We start from the raw sequence: 12,339 nt of genomic DNA, 5'->3' as shown, positions 1-12,339 counted from the left end.
GACCTGAGGCACCATCTATTGTTTCGGCTCCGCCCCACCTAGTGGTCTCAAGATACAAAAAAATTGCTATTTTTTCATAAAAATATTGCAAACTTAGATGTGAAATCATGACAGTCATCACGTATGAATCATTTTTTGCCATGTTTGGCTTGACCCCGGTATCGCTGCTTGCAGCTATATTTATTATTATTATTCTTCCTCTTCCGCCATTGAAGTCAATGGCAGCCCATAGAACTGTACATAGGAAAGTTATGAAATTTGGCACACATGTACAGGACAGTCTCAGAAGTTACTATAGCAAATTTGGTGTGTCTAACTCAAACTCTCTAGCGCCACCAACAGTCCAAAAGTCCACTTATGTTCATGCTAATAACTTATGACCCGTGAGTCCTAGAAACTAAATTCTTGTTTCCTCTGAATCCTTGGCTCATGATGATTCAATTGCACACATTGATGTCATTTGTGTCATGCACATCTTTCCGCCATTTTGAATTTTCCGTAAAACCTACTTTTTCGAACTCCTCCTAGACCGTTTGTCCGATTTTCATGTCCTTTGGTATGTAGCATCTAGAGGCACCCCAGACAAAAAGTTATCAAAAGCTTTTTGATAGACCAATGCGTTCTCGTACAAATTGCCAACATATATGGCGGCGAGCACGCCAAAACGGACGTGAGGCCGTATCTTCGCAAAACTTTATTGTATCGACACGAAACTTGGTATATGTCATTACAGTCATGACCTGAGGGTGCCTGCAACGTTTCGTCACAGCGCCACCTAGTGGTCACGAGATTCGAAAAATGCCTATTTTCGCTGATAACTACTTCAAAGTTGAGTCTAAAATCATGAAGTTGGTCTTGTTAGATTCCTTGAGGCATGCCGAGTCAAACGATACCAAACGGTTTTCGGTCGGCCATTTTGGGTGTCGGCCATTTTCAATTTTCTCATTAAGTTCAGTATTTCACAAACAGAATGGCGTATCGCTACGAAATTTGGCATGGTTCATCAGTGACATGTTCTGAGCGCACCTATAAATCTTTAGGACGGCGCCACCTAGTGGTCAGGATATGTAAATAAATTGTTTAAAATCTTTATATCATTTGATTAAATTGCCACTATGACATAAGACTTCACTCTATTGATTCCTTGGCTCATGCTGAGTCTGACTGTACCAAATATGTCTGAGTCAAACCTACTTCCTGTCGGCCATTTTGAATTATATTGAACACCTACTTTTTCGAACTCCTCCTAGAGCGCTCGTGTGATTGGCTAGATTTTTGGTATGCATCATCTAGAGACACTCTAGACAAAAAGTAATCAAAAGCTTTTCGGTAGACCTATTTGTTGTCTTATAACGCATCAAAGAATGCGAGGGCGAGCACGCCAAAATGTGTTTGAGCCTGTATCTTCGCAAAACTTGTGTGTATTAATATGAAACTTGGTATATGTCATAACAGTGATGACCTGAGGGTGCATGCACCATTTCGTCACACTGCCCCCTACTGGTCACGAGATATAAAAAATGTCTATTTTTGCTTATAACTACTGCAAACTTGAATGTAAAATTATGAGGGTGGTCTTGTTAGATTTCGTGAGGCATGCCGAGTCAAGCGATACCAAATGGTTTTTGGTCGGCCATTTTGTGTGTCGGCCATTTTGAATTTTTCTTTAAGTTCAAGTATTTCAGAAACGCAATTACGTATTGTTATGAAACTTGGTATGGTTCATCAACAACATGTTCTGGGAGGACTTGTAAACTTTCCAGTGCCCCCTAGTGGTCAAGAGATTTGAAGCTATATCTCTGCATCTCTTTATCGTATTTACACCAAATTTGGTGGGTGTCATCACAATCAAGACCTGAGTCACAATTTATTTTTTGGTCAGTGCCCCCTAGTGGTCAAGTTATTTAAGGCTATATCTCTGCATCTCTTTATTGTATTTACACCAAATTTGGTGGGTGTCATCACAATCAAGACCTGAGTCATAATTTATTATTTGGTCTGTGCCCCCTAGTGGTCAAGTCATTTAAGGCTATATCTCCGTATCGCTTTATTGTATTTACACCAAATTTGGTGGGTGTCATCACAATCAAGACCTGAGTCACAATTTATTGTTTGGTCAGTGCCCCCTAGTGGTCAAGTCATTTAAGGCTATATCTCCGTATCGCTTTATTGTATTTACACTAAATTTGGTATGTGACATCACAGTCATGACCTGAGGCACCATCTATTGTTTCGGCAAAGCGCCACCTAGTGGTCTCAAGATACAAAAAATTGCTATTTTTTCATAAAACTAATGCAAACTTGGATCTTAAATTATGACAGTCATCACGTATGAATCATTTTTTGCCATGTTTGGCTTGACCCCGGTATCGCTGCTTGCAGCTATATTTATTATTATTATTATCTATTATTATTCTTCTTCCGCCATTGCGTCTATGGCAGCCCATAGAACCGTACGTAGGAAAGTTATGAAATTTGGCACACTCATATAGGACATTCCAAATAGTCACCACACCAAATTTGGAGTGTCTATGTCAAACCCAATAGCGCCACCAACAGTCCAAATTTTCACTTACATTTTTGGTTATAACTGCTGACCCGTACATCATAGAAACGCAATTCTTGTTTCTTCTGATTCCTTGGCTCATGCCGATTCGATTGCACCATGTGACGTCATTTCCGTTATGCTAATTATTTCGATATTTTGAATTGTTTGTAAAACCTACTTTTTCGAACTCGTCCTAGAGCTTTTGTCCAATTTGCTTAAAGAATGTGTGTGTAGGATCTATAGACACTCATGGCAAAAAGTTATGGAATTCGTGTTCTTTCACCAATCCGTTACCGTATAACGCGTCAATGAATTTTACGTAGAGCGCGAAAAAACGGATTTCAGGCTGTATCTTCACCAAAGTTAAGCGTATTCATACGAAACTTGGTAGTTTTGATGGCAGTCACGACCTGAGGGTCCATGCCCAGTTTCATCACAGCGCCACCTAGTGTTCACGAGATTTGAAAAATGGCTATTTTTGCTTATAACTACTGCAAACTTGAGTCTAAAATTATAAAAGTGCTATTGTTAGATTCCTTGAGGCATGCCGAGTCAAACGATACCAAAAGGTTTTCGGTCGGCCATTTTGGGGGTCGGCCATTTTGAATTTTAACTTTTTTTGTAGGAAAGTTATGAAATTTGGCACACTCAAAGAGGACATTCCAAATAGTCCCCACACCAAATTTGGAGTGTCTATGTCAAACCCGATAGCGCCACCAACAGTCCAAATTTTCACTTACATTTTTGGTCATAACTGCTGACCCGTACGTCATAGAAACGCAATTCTTGTTTCTTCTGATTCCTTGGCTCATGCCAATTCGATTGCACCATATGACATCATTTCCGTCATGCTAATTATTTCGATATTTTGAATTGTTTGTAAAACCTACTTTTTCGAACTCGTCCTAGAGCTTTTGTCCAATTTGCATAAAGAATGGGTGTGTAGCATCTAGAGAGACTCATGGCAAAAAGTTATGGAATTCGTGTCGATTCGCCAATCCGTTTCCGTACACCGCGTCAACAAATTTTACGCAGAGTGGGAACAAACGGATTTGAGGCAGTATCTTCACCAAAGTTAAACATATTCACATGAGATTTGGTAGTTTTGATGGCAGTCATGATCTGAGGGTGCGTGCACAGTTTCGATACAGCGCCACCTAGTTTGAGCATGTTGATGAGCATGCCGCAATGGATTTGCGGCTATATCTTCGCAAAAGTTTTGCACATTGGCAGTGGTTCAGTGGTTCAGGGGTTAGTGGTGGTTGTCTACAAATCGGAAGGTTGGTGGTTCAAACCCCAGCTCCACCTGACCAAGTGTCAAGTTGTCCATGAGTTATATGTCATAACAGTCATTGAAAAGTAATTTTTTTTTGCTTATAACTACTGCAAAATTGAGTCTAAATTCATGAAAGTGCTATTGTTAGATTCCTTGAGGCATGCTGAGTCAAATGATATCAAAACGTTTTCTGTCTGCCATTTTCAATAACAAAACATACCAACTTTTTCAAAACTCCTCCTACAGCGTTCGTTTGATTGGCTTGGATTTGGTACACACAATCTAGACTCTAGAGAAAAAGTTTTTGTCAGTTGTTGTATAGCACATCAACAAATATAATGGCGAGCACGAAAATGGATTTGAGGCTATATCTTCGCAAAGGTTTTGCACACTGATGTGTGTATTGGCAGTGGTTCCGTGGTTAGTGTAGGTTGTCCACAAATCGGAAGGTTGGTGGTTCAAACCCCAGCTCCACCTGACCAAGTGATGAGGTGTCCATGAGTGAGACATCTAAGCCCAAATGCTCCCGATGAGGTGGATGGCTCTTGTGTGGCTGACACTGTATGAATAGGTGAATGTTTCACAACTTGTAAATGTCATGAACTGAGGGTGTATGGAATGTTTTGTTACAGCACCACCTAGTTCATCAGTGACATTTTTTGAAAGCCCTTGTAAACTTTTCAGTGCCCCTACTGGTTAAGAGTTTTGAGGCTTTATCTCCAGATCACTTTATCGTATGTACACCAAATTTGGATTTGTCATCACAATCATGACCTGAGGCACCATATTGTTTCGGTGCAGTGCCCCCAGTGGTCAAGTCATTTGAGGCTATATTTCAACATTGCATAATCATATGTAAATCAAATTTTGTGGGTGTCATCACAATCATGACCCAAGGCATCATCTATTGTTTCGGTGCAGTGCCACCTAGTGGTCAAGTCATTTGAGGCCATATCTCCACATTGCTTAATCATATGTACACCAAATTTGGTGGGTTTCATCACAATCATGACCTGATGCACCATCTATTGTATCGGTGCAGTGCCTCCTAGTGGTCAAGTCATTTGAGGCTATATATCAACATTGCTTAATTGTATGTATATCAAATTTGGTGGGTGTCATCACAATCATGACCTGAGGCACCATCTGTTGTTTCGGGGCAGTGCCCCCTCGTGGTCAAGTCATTTGAGGCTATATCTCAACATTGCTTAATCGTATGTATATCAAATTTGGTGGATGTCATCACAATCATGACCTGAGGAACCATCTATTGTTTCGATGCAGTGCCCCCTAGTGGTCAAGTCATTTGAGGCTATATCTCCACATTGCTTAATCGTATGTACACCAAATTTGGTGGGTGTCTTCACAATCATGACCTGAGGCACCATCTATTGTTTTAGTGCAGTGCCCCCTAGTGGTCAAGTCATTTGAGGCTATATCTCAACATTGCTTAATCATATGTATATTAAATTTGGTGGGTGTCATCACAAACATGACCTGAGGCAAAACCCATTGTTTCTACACAGCACTCAAGATTTGAAAAATGGCTATATTTGCCTTAATCTACTGAAAACTTCTTAAATCTTAAATCATGACGGTCATCAACCAATACTTCATTCTGTGCCCTTTTCGGCTTGACCCCGGCATCGCTGCTTGCAGCTATATTTGTATGATTATGTTTGTCTCTATGGTGCCTCCAATTACCAAATTATCAAACATTAAACAGATAATTTTAATGTTGTGAAGGGTTCCCTGTGTCAAAAATCAGATCAAGACAATAGGTGGCTATGCAGAAATTCATTTGTGGCATGAAAGTAAAACAGAAGTTCATACCGTCATACTTTGCAAGCACAGCCTGCACGTCCGCATAGTTCTGCAGCTCTAGAAGAGACTCCAGCAGGTTCTCGTGAATATTGAACATGCTGAGCAGTGGAAACTCCTTCATTAACTGCAGAAAACACAAGATATCACATTATCGCAATATCACCATATCACCACTGCTCTGCACATTTTAATGTCTCCCTTATCTAACGTCTTTAAACTAAACTAAACAATATCATTCTAATGCAATATAACTACCAATCACATTTAATAAAAAAAAAATGAACACCTTTATTGATATAGACATGTTTTATTTTGTCATCCAGGCTATTTCATAGATTGACTCCTCTAACTGAAAAACACCTCGTTTTAGTATTGTCCCTAACTTAAATTTTTTGATAGACCGTGATTCCTCTCAAATTATATTGAGTCTCTCTTGACTTAAACCTGTTCTGAATACAGACTGGGAGCTTTAGATTATTAACCTTATACATCATTTCAGCTGCGTTTAGATCAACCAAATCCTGTAATTTCAATGCATTTATTTTAATAAACAATGGGCTAGTTGGGGTGTAATAATCAACTCTGTTAACAATTCTAAAAGCAGCCTTCTGCAATATGAAGATAGGTTTGATAATAGATTTATAATTATTCCCCCATATTTCCACACAATAATTTAAGTATGAAGGAATGAGCGAATTGTATTATAAATATAATGAATTTAATTTTACATATTATACCAATTGTTTCAGATTTTTTTGTCTTTAAATAATTTATGTGTAATTTCCAATTGATTTTATCATCAATATGGATACCCAAAAATGTTGTATTACACACTATCTCAATTTCTATATGATTTATTTTGATTGAGTCTTCAATTTTTCTACTTCCAAAAATAATATATTTAGTTTCATTCAAATTCATTGATAGTTTGTTATAGTCAAACCAAGTTTTTAATTTGGAAAGCTCTTTTTCCACTATCTTCAAAAGAAAATCTAAATTTTGTCCAGAGCAATAGAGACTAGTATCATCGGCAAACAAGATAAAATTTAACTTTGTTAATACTTTGCTCTTCAGTATAGTATTTACATTCAATTATTATATTATTATAAAAATGATTATCTGGATCTATATCTTCCCCAAACTCATTTGTTTTATAGAGATGCATGATTTTCTAAATGTTGACTCAGTTCACTTCTATGTGGGCTACTAATATTTTCTCATTTATTTCATCTTTATCTCTATTAACTACTGATAAATCATAATTACACTCAGTCATATTGTTTTGGCGTTAATCACAAAATACTCCCTAATCCACCACTTTTTAAGCCACTTTTTTAATATTTAGTCTTTTCCTAATTGTCAAATTATAAATGATCCCCATGTCCAACAAGGCGGGTCTCCATCGTAAAAATAATTTTAAAGCAATTTTCCTCCGTCCAACGTAAAGTAGGCCCATCTTCCAGTTTGTCTGTACATAAATGTGTACCTGTTATCCACAGTCCAGTACATGAAAAGTTATCCAACAGTAATCAACGTAAAGTAGGCCTATAATAATCCATTCTCCAACTCACTGAAAATTTGTCTGCATGCACGTTCTCATAGTTTGCATAGCTCCAGCAGAGTGCAAAGAGATCCATTTGAACCCAGTCTAAACGTACTATTCTCACCCATAGCATAAAGTAATAGTCATCAACATGCTCCAAGAATATCTCTTTTTTTATTTATTTGTTTGTTTGTTTTGTTCAATCTACATTTCTAAACTAATTAAGGTCTTTAAGTTGTCTTTCCAGTATTACCCTGGCTTGTTCCGGAGTAGATTGTTCTTGCAGTTCCTCGTCCATGTCGCATTTATCTTATAATTTCTTCTCAGCATGCGGGCTTCTCGGGTGATCTCAGCATTTCTTTATGTAAGATGCTCGTTTAAATACACATTATTTCCTTTCAACTTCCTTCCTTGCCACAGTAAATCAATTTGTGTTTCCGAATAGCAAAACGCAGAATAATTGCTGGCTGTTTTGTGTCTTTTCTTGGCAGAGTGTGACACGCAGTGATGTTATTCGCATCTTGATGTATATCTTTTCCGCTCAGAAATGTTACAACTTGTCTCTCCAGTGACTGCACATCCTTGGTGTCAGCATCCGCACTTACATTTCTTCCCACTGCTGCCGCTTTGGCATATGAGCGGGGTTTGACACTCAAACCTGTGATGATAATGTCTTCCATCTGCGTGTATTGTTCAAGCTGATCAATCCTCATTTCAAGTTCATTGATAGTTTGGTCTTTTTCTTTTATCAAGTCTCTCAATTGTTTCACCTCGTCAAAAAGCCCCATCAGCTTTGTCAGCTGGTGAGTCACTTTGAACAACTCCTCAGTCAAATGATTGAGCGACTTATGAATTTTCGGCATCTCCTTCTCCATCTCTGCTTTACTGGTTGTTTTCTTAGATGGCATTGCCACGTTTTCCCGTGCTGTTTCAGTTTTCTTATGTATGTACGTTATGCAAGTAAAGTTAGTTTTTTGTCGAGTAGAGATACAGCATTTTCACAGGGCGGCGCCATGTTGAAATCACGTGACATTTCAACATCTGTTAAATGGGTCTCAATCTATTACTTCAGTTCCCGAGTCTGTTTAACATTGTGGGTAATACCGGAGTCGATCGGCCTCGGAGAACACACACACGCACATTTAATTAAAATATATTTTTTAAAAGCAATGACTTTACCTTTGACAATTGCCTCTTTTATTTAGAAGGCCGTCTTGCTGCTCAGGCGCAGACTCTGCTCAAAGAGCACAGAGATGATAGCAAAGAAGTAAAGCTAACTAAAGCAGCCATGGCACTGCACAAGCAATCATTATTGTAATCCAAATGGGCAAACAGTATAAATAATTATGCACGTTGACCCATGAAAGTGAAAATTACGTTGTTTTTCAGTGCTTTATTCGCCAAATGTATTTTACACAGTAGTGACACAGTAGCACAACTCTCTATCAAGTTTATACACCAAGAGTTCTGATCTTTGAAGGGCATAGGGATAATCACGCTTGATTGGAGTTGGACCGGACACATTCAACCGCATGTGTATCTGTGCGTAAAGAAAATTGCTTGCTTTAGCACCTTTTCGTGGTAAAATTGTTTAAAATCACTTAAAGGCGGAGTCCATGATGTTTGAAAGCCAATGTTGATATTTGAAATCACCTAAACAAACACGCCCCTACCCCAATAGAATCTGGACCATCTGTTGATAGACCCGCCCCACACATACGCAACCCGGCATTTGATTTGATTTGATTGGCTATAAGTGTGTTTTGGTAGTCGGCCCGTCTCTTTTTTCAACGCGTTTTTCAAACATCGTGGACTCCGCCTTTAAGCCTTTGAAACACGTGCAAATGATCAACTATTTAAATTTGCATATTAATCTGCAAATCACATGCGAGCCGAACTGTGGGTCGTGATCTGTACAGATCACGGATCAACTGCAATCCGTTAAACCACTAATTAGTTAAAAAAAAAACATCTTGAGATACTTAGTAGCCTACAATATTTACCTCTTATGATTGAGCATTAGAGACTTGGGCTTGAGTAGGCTACTTGCTGGTGACAAGCTTCTCATTTTTCCGATGAGTCAACAACAACTGGAAGTGAACTTCACAGAGTCATAATAGACAGAAATCTTGTCAAAGAACGAAAAAAATAATGGTATTAACCGGTTACCATTATTTTAAATAAACGATTCTGTTCTGGAATATATATATTTTTAAAAGTTTCTGGTTTCGTTTCTGTTCCATGCAAAACATCAAAAGTTTTTGGTTTTCGTTTTCGTTCCATAAACCGCTTCAAAGCCTTGCTTTCAATGAGGATTGTGCATCACAGTCAGGTACAAGGAGGGAGAAGGCTAACTTTTATGGGTAAGACAAAAAGTTAAATTTTCGCTACTTGTTTATTCACTTATTAATAACATTCACTGCATGAAAAGAAGTGTATCCGTACTAGGAAACTCCTGTATACACTGATTTTCGGAAGTATCTACTAGTTCCACTGAGGGTAAACTACTAATTCCACCAAGTTAGGATACTCCCGTAATGATACCAAGATCTATCTTGCTGAAGGGATATTACTGTGGTAAAGCGGGTCCAGCTTTTAAATAACAGTTGGGTCAGTTCAGTGTAGCACATTTACCGGTCTCTTTGGGTTCGAGTAAGATTTTTTGGACCCGTGTAGACCTCTACTTCAAGGGTGCATAAAATGCCAATTGAAAAATGCCCAAAATGTGCAGTGGGTCCCCAGGAACAGGACTGAAACCAATGATATAAAGTACATAAAACAAAGGACTTGAGCAGTGTCAGTGTGCCACAGTACATTTAATAAAATAATTCAAATTGTGTTTGCCTGAAAAATGATAGACTGTGTATCTCGGATGTGTGTAGAAGAAATGTGTGTTTTTGGAACATATTTGTGTGAATCCCACGTGAAACACATATGAAACCCATGTGATGACATGTGAAATCAGTGTAGTGACATGTTGTCCACATGTGATCACATGTAAAAAATTGACACCACATTATGCACATGTGATCACATGAGATCACACAAAAATGTTCCAAAAACACACATTTTACACGTGATCACACAAGAGTATGTCCTTGATATTTTTTTACATTATGGTGTCAAGAAAATGATATTATAATTAAAATGCACTATTCTTAGTATTATTATAGTGTTTTTGTTGTTGTTATTTCTGTAAATGATTTTAAGAAGTGTACTCTAAATAACTAGACTGCTTACCGCTACTTGTACTAGCTGCTTAGTCCGGCCAGTCTTTTATTTTTACTTTAATAAATTACATTTGTTTATTCTCATGTTAATGTTTAGATTGATCTCTGACTTTATGCAGGTTCAACATTTTGCAGAAGTTTATCTTGTTCATTTGCATTTGTGCATCCTATATTGTGCATCTCAGCTCCACCCTCCCAGGGATGCAAGCGAGAAAAGGAGGAGTCGAAATATTGAAGAGTCCTCACCTTTTCTATAAAGTCGCTATTGAGTTTGATGTGTCCCTCCCTCTGACATCACACTCAACCTCTCACACATCCACACCATGCGGTCACACTGTACCGTTCTCCCTCTCTCTCTCTCTCTCTGTCTGTGTCTCAATCTCTTTTTCTCTCTCTTTCTTTCTCTTGCTCTCTCACATCTACATTTTATCCACAACTCTGCTGTCATTCTGTACCTTGTGGTACACTTACAAAATGGACATAATCACTTACCCGTTCATTCACCTTCACTGTTCTTAGCTAATAAAACAACCTCACATTATTTTTTATCTTTATTTATCCAGAAAGTCCCATTGCAATCAATGATCTCTTTTACAAGTACTACCTGGCAAGGTAGCAGCCATACAAACTCAATTTATAATACGATGAATATATATTAAAAAAAACTTACACAAATATCAATTTCAAAGCAGAAGTCTTTCTAAAAGAAACAATCACATGTCTATCACATTTCTTATCAACTTTTTAAATTCATAGATAAATGTCAATGTAGTTTAATGCAGATCTTTTTGTAGATTATTCCATGAACAGGGAGCATAAGAAAAAATTTTTTGTTCCCAGGGGAGATTTTAGGGGGTTTGGAACAGTGTTGTTCAAATGAAGTCATTTGCATAAACCAGGGGTGTCCAAAGTCAGTCCTGGAGGGCCGGTGTCCTGCAGAGTTTAGCTAAAACTTCCCTCAACACACCTGCCTCAAAGTATCTAAGACCTTGATTAGATGGATCAGGTGTGTTTGATTTAAACAATTTTGTAAATACCCTTTTTTATTTAGACAAAACTGTTACCAGTACATATACACATGTAAAAGTACACTATTATTCAGTATATGATCTCACAAATTTCTGTGGCATAGTCACAGAATTTTTTGCTCATTTTTCTGTGGCATTCTCACGGATCTCCGCATATTTCCGTAGCCCTGCCACGGACTTTCTTTTCGGTGGCATTCTCACGGATTGGTTACTCAACTGTTTTGTCCTATTTTCTTACCATTGTCGCTTCGGTTTAGGGCCAGATTTACATAAAATGACATCCCCACCCAAACCTAACTCTAACCCCAACGCCAGGCTACAATTGATTAAAGTTTAGAAAATATAAAAGAATACATAAAAAATAGTATAAACCAATACTTAAAGTGACATTCTAACGCAAACATCAAATCCAACCCTAAACCGAAGCACCAATGGTTCGAAAATAGGAAAAAACAGCCGAGTAACCAATCCGTGAGAATTCCACGGAAAAGAAAGTCCGTGGCAGGGCCACGGAAATATTTGGAGATCCGTGAGAATGTTACGGAAAATGAGCAAAAAATTCTGTGACTATCCCACAGAACTTTGTGAGATCATGTTGTTGAGGGCTGCAACTGTGTGAACAAAAACATAGATTACCGGCATTTAAAACGGACGACGTCAGACCGCGCTAACAGCTTCGGGCCAATCAACGTTTTGATAAAGATGTCGCGTTTACCCCCACACTGTTTACGGACATTTCCACACACACACGCTGCTTAAAAGTTGAGCACACCTAAAGCTAACATCCACATTTCTTCACCAAAGCTTTGAAATTTGTGACATCTATGTCGCTCAAATAGTCTAAGATCACTTAAAAATTAACATGCAAATGACAAACTTTCTACATAAAT

The 12,339-nt window shown here is 38.1% G+C and overlaps 1 protein-coding gene across 5 annotated transcripts in view; it reads right to left on the bottom strand.

Moving 5' to 3' along the window:
• Nucleotides 1-12,339, bottom strand: part of LOC129419431 (suppressor of tumorigenicity 7 protein homolog) — a 236,756-nt gene that overhangs the window by 97,286 nt on the left and 127,131 nt on the right. For all 5 annotated transcript variants that reach the window (XM_055174572.2, XM_055174573.2, XM_055174569.2 and 2 more), the window contains one exon: nucleotides 5,658-5,772. In XM_055174572.2, coding sequence (XP_055030547.1) covers nucleotides 5,658-5,772 — 115 coding nt within the window. The remainder of the gene's footprint in view (nucleotides 1-5,657; nucleotides 5,773-12,339) is intronic.

This window comes from Misgurnus anguillicaudatus, chromosome 15 (genome assembly GCF_027580225.2).
Source record: "Misgurnus anguillicaudatus chromosome 15, ASM2758022v2, whole genome shotgun sequence".
NCBI classification, from domain to species: domain Eukaryota; kingdom Metazoa; phylum Chordata; class Actinopteri; order Cypriniformes; family Cobitidae; genus Misgurnus; species Misgurnus anguillicaudatus.
This window is presented reverse-complemented; position numbering and strand designations above follow the sequence as displayed.